The sequence below is a fragment of the Equus caballus genome, chromosome 5 (genome assembly GCF_041296265.1).
Source record: "Equus caballus isolate H_3958 breed thoroughbred chromosome 5, TB-T2T, whole genome shotgun sequence".
Classification (NCBI taxonomy): Eukaryota; Metazoa; Chordata; class Mammalia; order Perissodactyla; family Equidae; genus Equus; species Equus caballus.
Genome location: NC_091688.1, coordinates 28,770,970 through 28,793,174, shown reverse-complemented (window position 1 = coordinate 28,793,174; position 22,205 = coordinate 28,770,970). Strand labels below are relative to the sequence as shown.

Genomic DNA, 22,205 nt, shown 5'->3' with positions numbered 1-22,205 from the left:
ATGCCGTCCAAAATCCACAGCTTAGAGCAGATCTGAGAAGGTGACTTCTGGGTGGGGCAAGGGGAAGCGACCACCCTCCTCTGACTATGAGTGGAAAACAGCCCTGGAGCTGGAGGTACAGAGTGAGCCTTTCTCCTCCCCTCTGGCTCTGAGCGGGGCCGTGGGGAGCAGCAGCTGAGGCGTGACAGTCCCCTCTCCAGAGTCTCAATGCTTCTTTGCCTGGGGAAGCTGCAGGGCCACAACCACAGCCTCCCTGTTCCTTGAGGCTGATCCAGAGTCACCCTCTAGAATAATAACAGTCACATTCTAAAATAATACAAATAACATGCGCACAACACATTACAGTTTGGAGAACTCTTTCACAGTTGTCATCTCACTTGATTCCTGACCCCCAGGGAAGGAGACGGGACAGATCTCATTAACATCTATTTACATGCATGCAAACTAGACACTGAATTGGTAAGGGACCTGCCAAAGGTCGCACGGCTGGCACTCAAACCCAGGTCTTCTGAGGTGAACCCTTGTGCTGGGGATCCAGCAGCTGTATCTTCAATTGGCATGGTGAACAGTTCCAACTGGCTTGTATCAGAACCTAATGAGGGAGCAGGGTCCACACAACTAACATGGTGGCCTGAGGGGGCCTTGGAAAAAAGAATAAGAGTACAACAATTCCTGGGAGCCAGAGGCATGTCCGATGAGCTGATGGTAGAGCCAGGGGTCCTTCCCATTCCAAGAAGGGGATCCTCTTTCTCCTCCTAATCATCTGTCCAAATAGCAATTGTCTGGAGAGTTTGAGGGACAAACAGACTCCCAAGTCCAGTAACTGAGTGGTCCGGGTGACTGTCTGCCAGGGCCCAGGCCTGCCTATCAGGGCTGACACAGGACCCACAGGGAAGCTCCTGGAGGCAGTGGCCCAGGGCTAAAACCTGCAGCCCAGACTGGCCAGCCTGGGGTTCCTGAGAGCTGAGGCAGTGTCCCCCTGCTCCCAGGGAATGAGCTTCTCAGCCACAGACAGAACTGGCTCCCTGCCGACCTTGCTCCCATGCTCTCACAAGGATTCGGCTCTCACTGCTAATCGCTAGAGCCACTCTCAGGGGCAGTTCGAAGAGGTTCGCCTACAGGACCTCAGAACAACTTCCAAAGGGGTGAGGACACACACAAATCAGAAAAAAACAATACAGCTGGGTCCATTTTGGAACAGAAGAGAAAACTATCGAGGCACAACGATATTTTGCAGAGTGAGTGTGGAAAGCCTCCTTCCTAGGAGGTAAGGCCATCGATTAGAAGCAGAGAAGTCAGGGCACAGGGGCTGACTCCTGGCTCAGCTGTTTGCTAGCTGTGTGGCCTGGGACTAGCTATGAACGCCTCTGAGCATCACCTTGGTCTCACTCCCACCTTGGTGAGTTCTCCACGAGGCCGTGTGGAAAGCACCCAGCTCATACACCTTTCACGTCATTTTATGCCCCGTCCCTGCATTTTCCTTCCCATAGCACAATTTCCTAGACTCACAAGGTGTTCCTTGATATGAACAATTCTCCCAACACTTGCACACCCGTATTCTCTTTACTAAAACCCATCACAACGACGACTCCAAAATACCTCACTGATTCAGACTGCTGAGAATGAGAGGCAACTCACCCCTGACTCTGTCTTTGGGGGGAACATCCCTCACTGCGGGCTTCTGTGCTGGTGGTGTGCGGGCTCCAGCCCTCCTGGGGACCCTCCGTGAGTGCTCACCAGAAGGCTCTGTTGCTGCTAACTTCATGTGATTTCTCTTCTCATAAGGGCCAATTTATAAATGATGGCCACCTCCTGGGGCCTGTATGGTGTTAACACAACAGAAATAGTGGCCCCTCTGGTATCTGTGACAACTTTCCTTATCAGTGGACAGAAGTGACTGATTGAAAGGAAGCTGAAGAATGACCAACTTGGGGCCTGTGAGCAACCCTGAGCTTCTCAAGAAGCACTGAGGAAGAGAGCCAGGCCCACGACTGCAGCAGCCATCAACACTATGTTTTCTAGAGCTGATGTGAACGGAGTGCTGACCTGTCCCCGTCACAGCTAGGCCAAGCTGTGACAGTGTACAGACAGGCAGGACATGGGGTCAGAAGATGTCTCAGCTCAGCCACTTATTAGACTAGTCATCCGACCTCCCTGAGCCTCAGTTTCCTCATCAGTAAGACAGGCATAACACGAGCATCGAGCTCACAGGTCACAGGGAGGTCAGACAAGATAGGAGTGTGATGCAAATCAGAGGGAAAGGGCATTTGGGGATCTTGCATCAGACTCTGCATTTCCTTACTCAATCACCAGCCTTCTTTCTTAACCTGGAACATGAAGCATCTGCAGACCTAGCCCCAAAGACAGCCTTTGTCTCTGCTGCCCCGTGGAAAGTCACTGACCTTGCAGTCCAGCACCCTCCCAGCTCATCTGTCCCTGCTTTCTCTGCCCACACAGTGCCCCCACAGCCATACTTTAGCATCCCAGGCTACACAAGCCACATTGCGTTTTTAACTCCCCGTTGCTTTCTCCCCTTCTAACTCTTGTCCTAATCATTTGTCTCCTCCCCTGTTTCCCCGACCCCCTCCAACTCTGGAGTTGCGCTTTATCTCCAGTGAGCTTAATACTTCCTGATAAGACCAGCTAATCCTCTGCTGCTCCTCTTTTGCTGAGATGGAGAAGATTAGAGGCAAAGGGTTAGGCCATCTCCCCTTCAAGGGCACTCAGGACTTTAATAAGGGAATTGGGTCCTGCTTTCTGATCCTGAGTCTCGATGCTCTAGACTGGGGGTCCCCAACATTTCTGGTGATGAGCAGCTCTAGCTACTGCCAGATTATGAACCCCTGACTGGGGATGTGACAGGAACGGGGGATGGGTGTTGGCAGAAATGGCCTGGGGACTCATCAGGCTCCCTGGACAGATGGGCTGAGCTGGCCTTCAAGAGCTAAAAGCCCAAAGGAGGCATCTCTATGACCAGTGAGGGCCACTCTCAAAGCCACACTGCACACGCAGGCAGCATGCAGCCATGAACAGGAAGAGGGGTGTTAGCTCTGGTAAAAATGACCTACCAGGCAAGGTATTTAAGCAATGGCTAGGCCATGACCTTGACAAGTCCTGGGACTCAGGCCATGAGTTAGGGATGCAGGGGGAACAGTGCTACGACAAGGTTTCTATGTTACATCTCCTTCAGCAGACACTGTGTGCCACTTTAAAGGCAGGTGACATGAGAGTGAGGCTTCAGTGTTTGCTGAACACCCCTCCTGGTATACAGAACACTGCAGGCAGAGGGAGGAAGTGACAGACAGAAGTTGTGTGCTGAGGAGCAGTGGCTCTGATGGGGCAGTGCACATGACACAAAATGGCACAAAAGCACAGCAGAATTCATCTGTTTATGCGCTAAGTGACTGCTGGAGTGTCTAGAGTTCAAGAGCTTTGTAGGGTTAGCCTCAAGTTTAACATGAAAAGCTAACACATAATTTGTTGAAGAGAACACAGAATATTTGAGGTCAGAAAAGTGGTTCACTTATTTATTTTTATCAAATGTTTATTGAATATCTCTATGAGCCAAGAACTGTTCATAGAGAATAAAATGGATATAATATCTACTTTCATGGAGCTTAAATTCTAGTAGATGGGTCAGATGTTAAACAAACATCCAATTACCTTCTTACTAACTGTAACACGTAAAAGAATTGTGCATCATTATGGAGAACCCTAATTTAAAAGGTGAAATCACGGGTGGCCTCTCTGAGGGGGTAACAGCTGCAACTTGAATGAGGAGTAGGAATTTGCTAGAAACGGGCAGGCAAGAAGAGCATTTCAGACAGAGAGCAGCATATGGAAAAGCTCTGAAGTGGGACAAAGTTCGTTCCTTTCAGGAAACGGAAAAAGGCTGACACGACTTAGGAACAGAAATTCAGAGAGCGGGAAGAGATCTTCAGATTTTATCCCAATTGTAATGGAAAGTCATTAAAGGGTTTACGCAGGGAAATGATAGCATTTACATTTTTAAAATATCACTCTGCCTGCCGTGTGGGGAACAGACTGGAAGGAGGACAAGAATGGAGGTGGCAGGTGTGATGAGAAAGCCTCTGTCACAGCAGGTGGTAGTTGATAGCGACATGTCCTAAAATGGTATGGGCGGACGCAGAGAGTGTAGCTGGATTACAGATGTGTCTTGGAGATTGGGATGGGTAGGATGTGACGATGGGTTGATGTGTGGAGAAATATCTAGGATGACACACAGGTGTTTCTGCTCGAGCAACTCAAGAACTAGAGGTTTTATTTACTGAGATGGGGAAGAATGGTGAAGGTACAGGTTTTTGGCGGGAGCTGTTATGGAGATCAAGAGTTCAGGTTTGGACACATTGAGCTTGAGATGTCTTTCAGACAGCCAAGTGGAAATTGTGGGTAGATACACACACCTAAACTGCAGGTGACTGCATATCACAAAGCATCTGCTGCCGCTGAGATGAATGAAATTACCCAGGGAGACTAGAGAATGAGAAGAAAAATGTCCTGATGAACTGTATTTTGAGAGAAGGTAGAGAAACAGCTGGAAAAATAGCATGAAAGTTAAAAGATGGGAGTGATTCAAGATGGAGGAAGCTGCCAACCATGTGGAATATTGCTGAAAAGGTGAGTGTCTCTCAAAAGTGCCTGCTGGATTTGGCAGTAGGGAAATCGCAGATGAACTGAGCAAGAATAGTTTCAGAATGGATAGGAACCAGCTTGGATTGAACCCAAACAGGCAACAGAGGTGGGTGGGTACAGTCTAACCCTCAATAACACTGGCTCTGAAGGAGAAGAGTGAGCTATGACCTCCTCAAGTTCTACCCAGGCCAAGGTTCTCAGTTGGCAGTTGAGATGGCTTCCATGCCATCAGGCCTGGGCTGACTACAAACAGTTCCCTTATAGCTCTAGAAGACAACGAACATGGGTTCAGAGAGAACGGGAAGGGCCTGTAGCCATTGTTGGCTCTCCCTTGACCTCAGCTTCACCTCCTTCATCCTTGGCACATGAGCCCCATTCCTTGTTCAAACCTCACACAGGAAACCTCTTCTTGTACCCCAGCATTCAAAACCATTCCATCATAAAGGTCTTGTGCCCCAATTGAAAAAGCTACTGCATGCCCAGGAGGTATGAATAAGGTGTATAGAGGCACCTGACACTCTGGCTAAGAAGACCTGACCTCAACCTTGCCTTTTCTAGATCAAATCATCCTAGGCCTTCCCCAACAGATTTCAGCCTACCTTACAGACCTCATCTCCCACTGTTCTCCTAGCTGAAACTCCACCCCAGCCTACTTACGCCCCTTAAAACATCTTATATTTTCTTACCTCCATACATTCGCTGTTTTTCCCCTTTAGAATTAGTCCCTCCTCCTTGCCTACTTGACTCCTATCCATACCTCTAGTCCAGCTCAAGTCCTTAGACCTCTAGAAAACCCTGCCTGGTCCCCTACTCCTCTCTCCTGCATTTTTCCTACACTGCCCTGGCTTTCTCTGCATGTGTACATACCTCCTACGTTGAGGAACAGTGAAACTGCCTGCTTATTCCTTTGTTTTCTTTGCTGGTGCCTGTACATAGGTGGCACTTGGTAAATATTTGTTTATTGACAGGTTGATTGAGAAAGCCAGTAGTCCATCCTCCCTGAAGGATGAAGCCTTGCTGCAGTCTCATCAGGACTGCATTAGCAGGGTTCACCAGGGCCAAAGGAGAAATAAATGGGTGCCACAAGTATTCGCCAGCCTGATTTCCATAGAATCATTTGAGGAAGTTGCAAGCCACTTGAGTTCAAGTTCAAATTAAGCTCTGGCCATCACGATCATCAACTACTTCAAACGCTCCTTTAGAAGCCTACCCCTTCTTGCAAGTGTTGAAAATTTAAACCACAAATGCTCATGCTCTCTTTTGACCCTGTAGACAGAGGTTTCTTGCCATTTTAAGTTGTGGATTTCCCCTGGCGTAGTCCCTTTTAAAATCTGAAAAGGAGATTTTTAAGCTACACCCTCTTATCGTATCATGCTTCATGTAACAAGAGCACTGCACAGGGGTGAAAATTCAGCCTGCGGTGTTTTTTTCCACTCAAGGTACTGGCTAAATTAGACATAATAACAAATAGTCTGCAGCGACTTTCATGCAATATGAGCTCCCATTAAAAAGTTTACACTGGTGAAGTTCTCAGGGCATAAACATTTTGCGGAAATTGCTTCAATCAAATCTGGGCTCCAAAGCGGCCTTTAACACGTGGCAATTATTGCAACCATGAAAAGACAGGTAGACGGTGGACATGGATCTATAATAATATGCTTTATGATTTCCTAGGGACTATTTTTGCCCCCCTGCATCAACAACATGAAAACCAAGAATCTTAAAATACTAAAAGTGGCAGTTTAAAGGCAAAACTTTTTTCTAGACCCCAAAGGCAAGAATTCAGCAAGGAAAGGGCAGGGAATTTGTGTCCCTCAGAGCTGGCACTGATTCATGCCCATGAAAGTTGGTTCCAATGTGGACGCTCTCTTCCACAGATTCAAGGAAATTCAACTACCACGTCTGTTTATATCTCAATTCGGCTTCTCCTGAGGTAGAATATATTTTCTTTTGTGGACAGAATTATTTATTTATTTGCTTATGATTTATTGTTTTACAAGAGACGTGAGGCAACGGAGAGCCCTGGTTGTGCAGAAAAGGGAGGCTATTTCTTCTCAGTTCCTCCTGGCTTCCTCTACAGGGGCTCCAGGCTGCCATGACTGCCCCCTCCCTCCCCTGCAAGGTTGCACACTGCCATCAGGGCCAGGCCAGGGAGGAAAAAGGGAGGGCACCCTTGCCCTGTCTGGGGCTTTCTCTGACTTGGCTGGAAATAATGGGTTTCTAAGAAAAACAGTTATAAGAGACATGTGTTCAGATATAATCATTCTTTTGAGGGTGTGTCTGCTTTTAAATGGCATGATTCACCTAAAATAATATGTCCCCCATTTCTCACATCCAGCTGCCTTCCAGAAAGACAAGAACACGATGTGCAGAGGCATAGAGGAAACTGGGCTCTCACACATCCTCACTAGGAATGAACTTTCTCCAGCATTGAGCTTTCATGTTTAAAGAGAAAAGTTCAAACTCTTGGGGGAGGGGGGTGCTGAGACAAAGCGAACTGTCAAAATTCCTTTCAGTACCTAAGACTAGTGTTAACTTACATGCTTTCAGAGTGCCATAAAAAACCTGCACACTGCTGCTAAAAAAATGGTTTGACCTTTTAAAATGGAAACTCCCCCACCCCATATCCATATTCAGTAGATGAACCTCGGGAGCTCTAGAGTTCTGGATTAATAAATGAAATGAGGCTGAACTTCCAGAAAAGGGTTTCCCTATAGGCTGTAGGCTAATTAGGGTGCTCCACACCGACACTGTAACGGCAGGCAGAACGCGACCCCAAACCTTTTAGCCATTGTAGTTGCTAACCGCTCAGAGTCTAGTTCTGAAAGGAGGCTGAGAGGGGGTTAACGAACATTTAGTAAATACAACAGCCCTGGACGCGACCGCCCGCAGCCTGCGGTTCCAGGGCAGGCTGTCGGCCCCTGGCGGCCAAGGAGTCGCCGCGATCCTTGGTCTCCACCGCAGCCGCCGAGCCCGGCGCGCGCCGAGCGGCGCTGCTGAAAGAAGTTGGAGAGCTCCCAGCTCGCCAACAGGATTCGGCGGTGGGCGCCGGGGAATCCCTTCGAGCGCCGCAAATAGTAAAGTTTTGAAGTAGACCCTAGACAGACAGGAGACCCGTACTTTTCTTAAGCATAAGGGGGACACCGCGCCGCGCCAGCCGGAGACCGCTCGCACAAGGCCATCAGCCCTGCTCGGGTGGGACGCGTCCGGTGCCTTCCGGCTCCCCATTGCCCCAGAACTCGTCCAGAGGGCGTTGAGCCAGAGGCGCCTGGGCCGGGTTTGCGGTTCCGGGTGGAAACGCCTCTAGGTTTCTTGGCCTGGGAGACAAGGGTTCGAATTCAACAGTCGGAGGAACAAGAGCAGAACTACCAAGTCCCGCCAGGACACCCAGGACCTTCTCCTCCAAGCCCGCTCTGGTTTCTCCAAAGGACGCGCGGCACAGCCCATGCGCCCCCGGCAACTCCACTCCACACCTCTTTCCACAGGTCCCCCCAAACTCTTCCTGGGAAACCTCACAAAGCACTGACGGCGCCCCGAAACTCCCAGGGCACTCGCCAGCCATCCCCACCTCTGTCTCTCGAACCCTCCTTGTCGCGTTCTTCCCGCCCCGCATCGTTCTCCTCGCGTTCAGGGGAGTCAGAAGCAAACCACAAGAAAATGCCTTCGTAAGGAGCCTCCCTACACCCGCCCTGTCACTGAAACAAAAGGGTAGGGAGGAGGGAGGTGGAAGAGGAGGCGGGAGAAAGGTTTAGAAGAGGATGGGGAGAGCTGTAAGAAGGAGCTGGGGAGGAGGGTCCGGGTGGGGAGAATAGACTGAGGCCAGGGACCCCGCTCCGGCTCTGCGCGGCCGGTCGCTTACATGCCCAGGTCGCTGTAGGTGTTGAAGAACTCCATCTGGTTGCACGCCTGGATCCAGCCCACCACCCAGGTCTCGTGGCGGGGGATGGGGGGCATGACCACGCGGGCCGAGGCTTTGAAGTAGGGGGTCTTGTAGCGCAGGACGATGGGCGAGGTCTCCTCGATGCGCGTGGGGCACTGGTCGATGGTGGCGCACACATCGTACACCACGATGTTCTCGCGCCGGATCCGAGCCTTGCAGGTGATGCTTTGGATACAGCCCATCCTGCCGCCCGGCGCCGGCGCGGCGCGGCGTGGGGCAGCGCGGGGGCCCGCGCGGGCAGCCGGGGGCGCCCGTCACGCCGGCATGGCGACACGCCGCCGGCTCCCGGTCCGGCTCAGCTCACGCCTAGGAGCCGGGCGCTGCCGCCGGGCACCCTCCGGGGAAGCCCCCTCCTCTAGCCGCCGCTCGGGGTCCCCGCTGCCCCGACGCCCGCCCGCCCCCGCCCACGCCCGCCCCCTCTCCCCGGCAGGGCGCGCGGAGCGTGCGCTCCTAGGAGGCGGCGGGCGCCCCCGCCGGCTCCAGCGCCCGCGCGGAGGGCAGGGAGGGGAGCAGCGCTGTGAGGAGTGGTGCCCACCCCAGGCCGGAGCCCCCCGCCCCTCGCCGGAGAGGAGGAGGCGGCAGCGGCGGCGGCATGGAGCCGGGGGAGGGCGGCGGCGGCGGCAGCGCCCGGTCTGCCTGCCTCCGCGGCAGCAGCAGCAGCAGCCGCAGCCGCCGCCGCCGCCGCCGCTGCATGAACCTCTGCACCGCGGCTGCCCCCCGCGTGCAGCGCACCCAGCGGCGGGCGAGCGGGCGGCCCGAGCGGCAGGCGGAGGCAGCGGCGGCGGCGGCGGAGACCCGCGCTCCCCACGGCCCCGCCCCACAGCCGGGCCGCGCCGACACTCCTCTCCCCGGCCGCCGGGGGCTGGGGGGCGCCAGGGGGCTGCGGCCGGGCGGAGAGCCCCACGGGCTAGGCAGCCCGAGACGTGACCCGCGGAGGAAACTGGCTGTACGCCATGAGTTTTGTCCCTCTCCGGCTGCCGTCCGGGTGGGGGCGGGGGGGGGGGGGAATGTGTAAGGGTGGGGGTGTTTAAAGGGCCGCTAGCGCTGGGGTGGGGCCGGACACGTGGAGCCGGGGCGAGGCGGGGCTGCGGTAGGTGGCGCCTGGGAGTGGGGACGAGGCCCGGGCGCCGATGAGGAGGGTGGGGCGGAGCAGGGCGCGGCCCTGTCCAGGGTCAGGGCGGAAGCCAGCCGTGAATGTTTGGGGCAGCCAAAGGGTTGGGAGAGCAGCTGTATCTGAGATTGGTCCGTTATTTATAATGTGGTTTGTTAGATTAGAGTTAGGCTTGAGCTCCCCGGGTAGCCTACCTTGAAGAAGGCTGAAGTCTGGGCTCCAGTAATGGTGCTAAATGCAGTGCACTTGCGTCTTTCCCTGACGATTTGCTCTGGAAGCTTTTATTTTCCGCCACTGTTTGTAGGGAGGGTACCCAAAGAATCCTTCCGTGTCCTAACACCGAGTCACCAAAATGGCAAGAGTTTTGGTGGAAGCACGAGCTCAGCTTTTACTCATCGCCTGCCTTCCTCCAAATCTTTTCCTTCTTAGAAAACGCTCTTTCAGTAAAACCCCACACACTGGGGAGTTGGAGCCGTGGTGGACTTACCCTAAACATCACATTTTGAATGTAGCTGTATCCTAGAGACAGGTTGTGCCTAGCAGGACCATCTAGCTGGATTAGAATGCTTAGCAGCTTTCTTGAGGTTACTCAAGGTAACCTGTGACCTGCTAAGTACAAGGGGACCTTGAAAACATTTTGGAACCAGGCTGGGTTTAAATAGTAACTGCTTAATGATACAAGTTCAGGATACCTGTTTGTAGCACTCCATCTACCCCTGGAATCTGTAGAAAGCCTGGAATCTCAGGGACCCGTTCTTATCTGTCCTTCTCCAGAGCACTGCACAGTGACTGGCACTTAGTGGCTGGCCAACAGCTGTCTATTAATGAGTGAATGAGTAAGCAATGAACAGCCCGATTGTAATTGTCGTGTGGAAACTGCCGCCACAGATATTGGACATTGTGTACAGTATGACCCATGTTGTGTGTCTGGTATTGTGGTCGAATGTGCCAAACAGAAAAAAAATATTTAGCAAATGCTCTTACTGGGCATCTTTTTACATTTATATTTTCAAAGTCGGTGGTTTCTCTTTAAATATTTCTTGTCTGATCATTGAACATTTGCTGAACTTGGTGTGAAATACTCTAACACGATGCAGGAGACTGGCTAGAATTAATCTTTAGTTAGGACAGATGTGATGAGTAATTTAAAGATCGATCAAGATCTAAAAGCACTCTTTATCCTTGTTTTAACTTTTCTGGCACCTTGATTCACTTTATAGTTATCAAAAAAGCAGTTTTTGTCCTTTGCTAACATAGTTCTCTCATTTTATCACGTAGCCACAGATCTTAATCACTGGTCCTTTCATTCAGTAAACCCTGACTGCCTGGCAGGAGCCAAGTATTGTGTTAAGTACTAGGATTCAAAGATGAACAAGAGCTCGGGGCTGGCCCCGTGGCCGAGTGGTTAAGTTCGCGCGCTCCGCTGCAGGCGGCCCAGTGTTTCGTTAGTTCGAATCCTGGGCGCGGACATGGCACTGCTCATCAGACCACGCTGAGGCAGCGTCCCACATGCCACAACTAGAAGAACCCACAACGAAGAATACACAACTATGTACCGGGGGGCTTTGGGGAGAAAATGGAAAAAATAAAAAAATCTTTAAAAAAAAAAAAAGATGAACAAGAGCTCATGGATCACTGAAGATAAACCTGTTAACAAGTTGTTACTGTTAACTGTGACACGTGCTTTCATGGTACTGTGTATCCAGTCTTATGGGAGCCCAGATAGAAGAGACCCTGAGGGATTTACACGTGGCTCTCTTGAAGGAGTGACATTTGAATTGGATCTTGAAGATACTGATAGAGGCTTGCCAAGAAAAGTGAAAGGGCAGTGTAGAACAAGAGGTGGGCAAATGCAAACTGCATAGAGGTATTAAGGAACATAGCCTATTCACAGAGAGAAAATGCTCACAGTCAAGGCATATTTCTCAAAGTGTTACGTGTAGACCATGGGCATCAGAATTGCTGGCCGGGAACCAGTTATTGATAGGACCGTATCTTGATCTTTAGTGGAAACCAACGGATGCAAGATTTGCATTTTGAGAAAAATTACTCTCTCAATTTGGAAGATAGAGCAAGGACAGTTTAGAGGCAAGGTGTCAGGATGTTGTGACAACAGATGATTTGGCCCTGAGCGAGGGCAGTGCCATGGGACTGGAGAGGCCTGACTGCATTTGAGAATCATTTAAGATGTAAAACCGATTTACTTGGTAATTGATTAGATGTTGGAGGAAGAGTCTGGCTGGCTCTGAATTTTCCGGCTTCAGCAATTAAATACATGTGATCCTAATAGTCAAAACAAGGAGACAGAAGTAGAAGCAGATTGAGGTTGAGTGTTGTCGTGTTAAATTTGAGGTACTTGGAGGGTATTTTGAGAAGAGGGTCAGAGTTTGAGTTTTAGTGGTTATTAGGTTCCAGGAAATAGACCAAGAGAAAAACATTCAATTGGAAGAATTTAGTTATCTTTGTTGACTTGAGTTACTTGTAAGGCTGCAATTTTGTGGATAAATGTCATCCTTTGTCTTCTGGCACCACATGCTAAGCCTTCATAAACAGGCTAGAGCAATGGTAGCCTTCCCCCAATTATAGGGAAATCATATAAAGGAGAATATATCTTTTTTCAAACTTAAGATGAGACCTTGTTATATCCAGCAGAGTGCCAATCAAATATAACTCATTATTCACAGACTTGGACCCTTGACATTCTCAAAGGGTTCATCCATGACCTTCGTGAGTCTCCAAAATCATGAATGTCACCATGACATATAATTTCCACTATAAAAAGCAGTAAAGTGTGACTGAAAAATGTAAGGGATCCTTTTAGACTCTTAATGGTTCTATAAATATGGGACCAAGGTAATTTCTAAAGCTACTTAAATAAATTTGCCATTAAAATAAACTTCTGACCTCATTACATCTGTACCTTATTAATTCCATATTTCCCTGACTCTGCAAAGAAAAAAATGTTAATCACAGTATGAGAATTACTACGTAGATGTCAACGAGAAGAGAAGAGCTAAGCCGTGCTGGGACACAGATGCCAGGTGTTGGGCGTGGTCCATTCACTAGCTAACTGGCTGGCAAGTACACTCTGGCCTCCTACCAAGCCATTCAAATTTGTGTCTCAGTGAATTACCTCACAGCAGGGACCTTTCAGATCACTCGGTCGAGACTATTTTCATCCATGAATATTCAGTCTGCAAATGCCATGGACCACTCCATTGGCTTAAATGAAAGTCCTCAGAAGTGCAACAATGTTTCTGTTCTGCTCTTTGAAGTTTCTCTTTCTCTCTTGGCAGTAAATCTCCTTCTCTTCTGTTAGCATCATATACCTGCCTGTTAGCACCTTTCAAGCTGTTTCACAACTATTTGTTTGCTCACACTTGTCTCCTTCAACAGGCTGTTCACTCCTCAAGGGAACGTGGCATCATCTCCTATTACCCAACCTAGTGCTTGGCACCGTGAGCTGCTCAATAAATGTTTGAATGAATAAAGTTATTATTTTTAAATCTGATAAAATATTCTTTCCCATAACTTACCTGAGTTCTGTCTCCTTGCCTACAGCAAGCGTACATTTTTATCCTAATTCTTTATGCATGGTACCTCTTTGCGCTCCCACTGTTTTCCCCCAATGTGCCTCCTTGTTAGGTCATGCCTATTGTCTTTGAGCACTATAAACCATCTCAAGGGCTATCTGTTCTAGGCACCAAGAAATGGAAAAATTTCAATGACAAGACCTTGATGACAATGTTTCTTTGTGAATAACTTCATTCGAGTTTATTCTCAGGGCACAGCACAGATGCTTCTTTGTACTTCCCGCTTTTGATGTTCTTGTGCATGACAGAGGCCCTCAGTTCCCCGATTTGGAGCCCTGGAGCACACTCTCCATGATGCTGACCTCTGCACCTCCTTTACAATCTGTTCCCTCAGCCTCTGATGACCCCGTGCTCCATCTTTCCAGTAGCAGGGCGATCTCTGACTTTATTTTTCCTATTGGTTGACTCATTACTCAATTTGTCAAGTGAGCTTTTTAGAAACTCTGGGTCACAATGGCCTAATTTCTAGTTGACCTTGGCAAGGGTTTTCAGACACTGTGGAACAGACTACCAAAAGTCATTGAGGAATTGCCTCTGGAGCTGTTGAAAATGGAGATGGATTTCTGTCTAGCTTAGATGGTCGGAAGACAGGCAAGAGGTTAAATGAGTCCCCAAGGTCCAAGAGTACAGGATTAAAGAAACAATTCTTTTTTGGTTGTGAATTACCCCTACCACCACTTCAAGTCATAGTAACCAATTTCTCTTCCAGGCCAGACTAAGAAACTCAACCTGAAGTGGACCATGCCAATGGACTTGGGCAGCTTTGCCAAAGGCATTGAGCCTAAGATGCGGCAGCTGCTTCAAGGAGCCAATATTTATCACGCTTTACCCACCAGTCTCACATTACATTAGGCTGCAAAGACTATAAAGAAAGATGCCCTAGTTCCTCAGCTGTCCTGTTGAAGGTCACTCGTACCTGTCTCTGACACATTCAAAGTCCTTTTCTCAGTCCTTATCTGTAGAGTTTGATGATCTTTTCTTTTAATTCCATGATTCTGCAAAACCGATTTCTCTTCCTAGCTTCTCTGACTCCTCTTGCTTCCCCACATCTCCCAGGGTAGTATTCCTAAGGGTCTGCTCCCCTACCTGAACTCCCCCAGGGCATTTGCCCACGGTATTGGTTTTAACTACTATTTTCCACGGATATCTTTCAAGTTCATCCCTCCAGCCCAAATGTTTCTTGAATTAAAGGCCAGCATGTCCATCTGCCTACTAGATGTTTCTGTTTGGATATACTACCATCTTCTCCATCTCAGTGAGTTGACGCCTCTCTTCTGCAAGCCAGTTTCTCCTCCTGACTCCCTTTTCTGGCTGAAGGCTCCTCCCTCTCCATCTTTGCCACTCTCATCCAACACATCAAGGCAGAGTGAATTTTGATCGTGATTCTCCCTATTGTAGAAACTTTCATTGTTCTCTTCTTACTATCAAACTCACTGTAAACCATTTGGCTGAGCATTGAACTGCACCATGATAGGACCCCAGGACCCCAAACAGCCTATCTAGCCTTCTTTCCTTCTACTTCCAACATACCTGGACCTCAGTCCAAGCAGATCACTCACCATTCCCTCCACAGGCCTCCATCCTTTCCACCTCTTTGTCTTTGTTTAAGCTTAGTCCTCAACTGCGTGTTCAAATCCCACCTGCTCCATGACAATAATGATAATAGCAAGAGTGTGTGTCTCATTTATCCCTTATGTAATTCTGTAGGGTGGATATTGTTATCCTATTTTACAGATGGTGGTGCAAAGAGAGTAAGGGGCTGCCCCAAGGTCACAACTAGTAAGTGGCTGGGCCAAGATTCAGATCTCTGTCTGATCACACACTCTAACCCTCTGACTTTGGTAAGAACTTCAACTAGAAATGATCTTTTCCACCCCCGAACTCCTGCTCAGAACATACAGTGGAGGCTTAGTGACTAGTACATGAATGAATAGAACAGCAGGAGTTTGTAATAGCTTTATAGAAAGATCAAAGGAGAAGGAAGAGTCTAGGATAAATCCAAGGTTTTTAGGCTAATCACTTAAAGAATGATAATACTGTTATCCAGTGAATCACAAGAGAAGAGGGGAATTTTGTGGGGTTAGGGGCTACAGTAATCTCAATATCAGGGTCTCCAAGTGTTCAAGTGAAGACACCCTGTGGGGAAGTCACTGGGGGACACATCTTGTTTGATTGTCATTTTAGAAATTATAGCTTAGTGCAATTCCTTCCTTGTCTCATTTCTCGCTCCTTCGCTTTCTCTCTCTTACCTTCCCTCCTTGACTTTCTTCCAGAAATATCATTGAGCGTTTTCTTGTTGCCTGATATTATGATGGTGCTTGGAGATAGTGAGGTATATAAGATACTCCATCATGTTATTATCTTGTTCATAGCACTCATACTTTTAAGAATATGGTTTATTTACATATCTCTCTCATGAATACATTATCATCATCTTGAGTTTGTGCCTTATATTTAATTTGACTTTGTGTCCTCAGTTCTAAGCATAGTGCCTGGCACATTGTAAATGCTCAAATGATGCTGAGTAAAAGGTAGCCTGGTGAGAAGTAAGGCAGAAGTAGTTTAGGGTGAGACCAGTGCTTCACAAATTATAATGGACGTACAAATCCCCTGAGGATCCTGTTAAAATGCAGATTCTGGTTCAGTAGGTCTGAGATGGGGCCTGAGACTCTGCATTTGTAGTGAGCTTCTAGATCCTTGTTGCTCAAAATGTGGTCAGAGGACCAGCAGCATTGGCATTCAAGTTTGAGAAGCATGACAGAGAGGATGGCATGTTAGGGAGCAGCAGGAAATTTAATACGGCTGAGCATAGCACATGGGAGAGCAGGCGTGGGAATCAAGGAAGCCAAAAAGTGAGGTTTGGACAAGAACCTGTGGCTCCTAATGTCTACATGAGGCAGAGGGAGGTATAGTGAAAAGCTAACGCAGTTGGAGTCAGACATACCTGGGTTCTAATCTCAGTTTGGACAAGAACTAGCTGTATTAATTTTTATGTTCCTAAGCCTCATTTTTCTCATCTATAAAATGAGACTAGGGAGACACAGTGACTACTTCACAGGGCTTCCATGAGCATCAACTAAACGTAAATCTAGTCCAATGCCTGGCACATAGTAGGTCCTCAATAAGCGGTAGTGAGCGTTATCACCATTACCATTTTAGAGGATGGGTAATGTGAATCTGGGCAGATGGATTGAACACAATCCGCCTGCAGGAATTTCCAGGGTGAATGAATAGTCAGTGTGGATGCGCCTCCTGACTACAGCCCCTCCATTTTCTGTTTTGGTTTCATGACTGGAGGGGATAAGCTGTAAACTGGTTGTACAGCTTGAGGGCCTCAGGTGGGATAACCACTTGCAGGTAGACCCAGGTCAGTAAACACCCTCAGCAGTAGGCAGTCACCTTCTCTGAGTTTGCTTTGGCCTCAATCACACCTCTTCTAGACATCTTCCCTTCTTCTCCCTTCTTACCTTATCCTTGGGTTATCCTGCTAAACACTGACTAATCTTGGATGTGGTACATTTTACCAGGATTCCCGCATGTGGGTCACACAGCAGAATTTAGATTTAGGATGTTGGAGCAGCAGTTCAGTGCCAATGTGTACCCACAGATGTCCCTCCTCAGCAGGGCTGGCTGCTGTCCAGCTCTTGTTGTGTGTGGAAGGCAGAGCTACCACTTGTCCTCAAGTGTGCTGCTGCCCTCCACCTCCTTTGCCACTGCCCTCCACCTCCTTTGCCACTGCCACCATTCAGTCCTCATCATCTAGAGCACTGGTCTCCACTAGAACAGAAGAAGAAAGCAATAGAATTTCTATTTTCAACTTTTCCTGTTAAAATTTTGATTTTTCTGTATGATTTATTAATGCATGTATCAGTATTGTGGTACTGACATATAATTTATAAATAAATAAACCAAAAACCTCTATGGCAAACACTGATCTAGACAATTGCAATTCCTTCTGGCTGGTCTCCTTGTCTCGATCCCTTCTTTTACATTACACAGAGAGTTATCTTTCTAAAACACACTTCTCATTGTTCACAGGTGTGTGTAAAGCTATTCATTCTTTCATTCATTCATTCATGCATTCACATGCTGACCAGCTGCCATCTGTCAGGCGTTGTATTAGGTGCTGGAGATATGAAGATGAGTAAGATGCTGCCCTGGCCTTTACAGAATCCAGGAAAGTGGGCTCCTTGTGATCTCATGCTCCTCTGTGTGATGACAAAGACTGTAATCTGGCCCCTTCCTGCCCTGCAGTATAATCTCCCAGCTCTCTCGCTCACTTTAGCCACACTGAGGTGCTTAGCATTGCCCACTGGTTTTACCCCATGTGCTTTTTCATTTTCACATCCCACAAACAAGTAAGTTCCACGAGGGCAGGCATTTTTGCCTTTTTGTTCGCTAATGTATCCCAAATGCTTAGTGCAGTACCCAGAATATAGTAGGCACTTAACAAAGATTTACTGAAAGTGTGAATGCTCAGCATACACTGATTCCTCTTCTTCGAGGTCTTTTCTCTCTGAATGTCTGCCCACCCTTTATGAACCACTCCACTGTGAAGCCTCAAAGCCTCCCTGCTCCTTGTCCCCCGCATACACACCCTACCTTGCACAGGGACTTCTTTTTCCTTTTCCTCACTGCTCTGTATATTTCTCCATAATAGCAATGGTCAGGGTGTCCTGTAATTACTTTTTATATGTCAGTGTCTCCCATTAGCGTGTGTGCTCCTTCAGGGGAGTCACCATATCTTTTCCATTTGTGTATCTCGGTGCCTATCCCATACTCAATTGTTTAATAATTGTTTCAGAAAGCAAAGAGGGGGATGGCAGAAGCTAAGGTCTCCTTAAGGCAGGCATCCTTACAGATCTTGCTGGGCAGAGAGACTGTGATGTTTAAAGGGAGGGATCAGGTTCTGGTGGCTCCCACCTCAATAACCCTCCTGTTATGTGTCAAATTGTGTTCCCTTCAACAGATATGTTGAGGGGCTGGCGCCATGGCCAAGTGGTTAAGTTCACACACTCTGCTTCAGCGGCCCAGGGTTTTGCTGGTTCGGATCCGGGGTACAGACATGCCATCACCCATCAGGCCATGCTGAGGCAGCATCCCACATAGCACAACCAGAAGGACCTATAATAGGAATATACAACTATGCACTGGGGGTGCTTTGGGGAGAAGAAGGAGAAGGAGAGGAGAAGGAGAAAAAGAAGGAGAAAGATCGGCAGCAGATGTTAGCTCAGGTGTCAATCTTTAAAAAAAAAGAAAAGATATGTTGAAATCCTAACCCTCAGTACCTCAGAATGTGAGCTTATTTGAACATAGGGTCATTGCAGATGTAATGAGTTAAGATGGACAAGGTCACACTGAAGTAGGGTGCACCCTTAATCCAATATGACTTGTGTCCTCTTAGGAAGACAGGTGTGTGAAGACACAGACACACCAAGAGAATACCACGTGATGATACAGGCAGAAACTGGAGTGATGCACCTAAGGAATGCCAAGGATTGATGGCCACCCCCAGAAGCCAGGAAGAGGCAAGGGAAGGATTCTACATGGAGTCTTGAAGGGAGCGTAGTCCTGCCAATGCCTTGATTTTGGACTTCCAGCCTCCAGAATTGTGAGGGAATAAATTCTATTGTTTTAAGCTACCTAGTTTGTGGTGCTTTGTTACGGTAGCCCTCGAAACTGATACACCTCCTCTACCTTAGCTGAGGCCCTGCCCACTCCCTGTGGGCTGGGCATCGCCCCTTGCCTAAGGGTCAAGTTTTGCCTTACCAAAGGCAGCTGAAGAGGCCCAGCCTCAGCCTCTGAGCTTTGCAGTGAGGGGAACCCTGGTTGTGGGCTGAATCTGACTTAGAGCCTCGTTCACAAGGCCCAGTACCCACTTGAGTCTCTGGTCCTGGCCACAGAGTCTCCGTCTCTTCCCCAGCACCCACTCCTTACCCTATGCTCCATTTCTAAGAACTGGCTTCTGTCTGTTTCTCTTGAGCCTCCTAATTAGTTTCTCCATGTTTGCCCTTCTCCCCTGCCCCTAACCTGTTTTGTTTCATTTAACAGTCAACATGAGCTTTTAAAAATTCAAGTAAGATCACACCACTTATTCTCTAAAAACACTTCAGTGGCTTTCTGCTGCTTTGGGACCCCATTCTCAGTCTTACCACGGCCATGACTAGGACAAGAGGCTTCACAGTCTGGCCTGGCCACCTCTCCTGCCTCACCTTCCCACATGTTCTGTCTCATCTCTTCCATCCACTCACTTTCCTTCCTTGTTTCATTGAGTAAGTCAAACTACTTCCCACCTCCATTCATTTGCATAAGATCTCTCCTACAATGGGATCACTCTTCTTCCTTTACCTGTGCCCCGACCTCCAACCTCTGACCTCTAGCTTCTGCTCTTGCACATAGCCAAATCATCCTTCAGAGCTCAACCTAAATGCCACTCCTTCGGCAAGACTTTTCACCTCCTAGACCCAGCTAGGAGTACTACTGGGTACTCTTAAAACCCCCTGTACCTCTTCCTGACAGCATATGTTAGTAATTAATCATTTCTGTGGTTATTTCACAGTGATCTCTCTTCCTTGCTAGGTCATAAGATCCATGAGGTTAGGAACTATGTTTATGCTTTTCATTGCTGTTTGCCTAGCCCTCAAAACAATGCCTGATTCATAGTGATTTTTCACAAAATACTTGTTGAATGAGTTGGGGACCTTGTCTTGATACCTTCCCAGTGCCCCAGTCTTTCTAGAGTTGTCACCTTATCTCACTTTGGACATTCCCTTCCCACTGGGTGAGAGAAAGAGAGATTCCTGAACTTGACTGCGGTGACTGACAGACTTCCCTCAGGCTACCTACCTTCTCACTGTGCCTGGATGTGCCCTGCTCTGCACTCTGCCAGGACACATCTCTCACTCCACTGTAGGCTCTGGCACTGAGGCCAGGCCTTCTTGACACCATGCTGTACATGTGGGACTAGCCATATTTCTCTCCTGCTATGGGAGCTCCACTTTAGTTGCAGGGCCCACCACTCCTGGACTGCCCCGTCCAAATTGTGTTGGGGACACGTGTCTGGAGATACAACAGGAGGTTGTAAGGAGCTGGTGCGGGGATCCCCAGGGACTGATTGTGTGGGGACTACTAACGTGTGCTGTGTTTACTCAGAAAATTCAGCCTGGGCCACTGTCCAGGCTAAATAAACACAACAGGAGGGCAGAAATCTTTGTGAACATTTACCATTGGAATAAGCACTGATTTTTATTACTGCTGGAAACTGTTGATTTATGAATAGAAAGCAAGTCCCAATCCCATTATAGTAAAGGAAATAAGCAGTATAGGAAGAAAACAATACAAAAGGAAAGGAGAAAAACTGAGAATGTCTTTAATTGGGTATGGTGTTTACTAGAATAGAAACCAATTTTATCTGTATCGCTCCGTAAGTGTCACACACAGTGGAAGCAAAATAACTTTAATGTTTACACTTTCCAAAGCAATTGGAGGCAACACCCACAATCCTGTACCAACATGAGACAAGCATCAAGCAGGTCACACATCACAATTTCATTTCACAAACCCCCTCATGGAGCTGAGTGGAGAAGACCATGCTGTTTCTCTAAAATGTTTGAAGCACTGTTGAGCGTATCTTAAAACAGCCCCGTATCCTGGCGCTGGGAGCTTTATTGGAAAGGTATGTCTCTGAGGCTGTGTCTTTCAGTTAATGAAGGATTGGCAGTGATATCCACCTGCTGGTCTTGGGCAGATCACATAAAGCCTTTCAGCTTCAGTTTTCTTGTTTGTATGTGTAATTCAAAAAGATTATCTTCATGGTTGTCTCCAGATTTCCTCTTGTTTTTGTTCTGGGAATGCTTTGATAAACTACTTGGGGCAGAAGATGAGGATTTGACAAGGAACTTGAGATGTGGCAAAAAGTTGTTAGCTGGTTCTCTCCTAGAAATGACTATGTATTTGGGAGATGGGAAGAGAAGGGAGCAAAGAGAAACAGGGGAAGGAAGAGAGAGCAGATGGCCTACCAAAATGGATAGGGAGCTCAACCCTTTAGAACAAGGAGATCTAATGTCCTATTTTAAAAGGTTTGTATTATTTCTTCATGTAGAAGACCCACTCTTCTGTGTCCCCAAACCTTTAATACAGTCTTCCTTATTTACAAAGGTGTTGTGTGTGTGTGTATGTGTAAATAAGTTAAAGGATAGAGCTGAGGTCTCTGTCTGGGTCAATTCTAAGGCAAAGATATAGGATCAACTGTATGAGTTAGAGTGGAGACCAAGAGTTGAGAAATGACATGAACTCTGTGTCAAAGGAGAGTGGGAGGACATAAACTCCCTGGAATGGACAGAAATCTTGGAAAAGTGAATAAATTATCTGCAGGCATAGGTTGAAAATTAGAGTCAACTTAATCCTTGTTTCTCAAGGAGAAGAAAGACCCAAGTACACCAGGTCACATGCAAAATGGTGAAAATAAACTCAACACAGGCAGAAATCTTTGTGAGCACTTACTGTTGGAATAAGTAATTATTTTTATTATTGCTGGAAACTGCCATGCCCTGCTTACCTTATATAGTTGTTGGGGGTTGAGAAGGGCCACCCGTTGGATAATGTATGTGAAAAGCTTTACTGATGTCAGATATCGTAATAACTATTACCATTTTAGGGGACTTAAAGCCCTCTCTATTTGTATCCTTAGACTTTGTGACTGAATTTCCAATCTGGAAAGTGTTACACAAGATTTATTGTTTGTTCTTGGCTGTTGGAGATCAAGGGCCACTCCATAGGGAGAGCATCTTCCTAAGCATGCTACGGTAATAACTAAAATAAATGCAAAACTGAGAAATTTTGCAATGTATAAAGAGATCGAGCAATTTCCTCTTCAAAGAGGAAGAAATTAAAATACAGCATTAAACAA

The 22,205-nt window shown here is 47.8% G+C and overlaps 1 protein-coding gene across 6 annotated transcripts in view; it reads right to left on the bottom strand.

Annotated features, from left to right (window-relative positions):
- FAM78B (family with sequence similarity 78 member B) overlaps positions 1-8,941 on the bottom strand; it is a 93,424-nt gene extending 84,483 nt beyond the window's left edge. For 3 of the 6 annotated variants that reach the window (XM_023640800.2, XM_070266797.1, XM_070266796.1), the window contains exon 1: positions 8,513-8,941. In XM_023640800.2, the coding sequence (XP_023496568.1) occupies positions 8,513-8,775 (263 nt within the window). In that variant the 5' untranslated portion in view covers positions 8,776-8,941. The remainder of the gene's footprint in view (positions 1-8,512) is intronic. The other 3 variants (XM_070266798.1, XM_070266800.1, XM_070266799.1) reach the window with 1 other exon arrangement.
- Between the last annotated feature and the right edge of the window lie 13,264 nt (positions 8,942-22,205).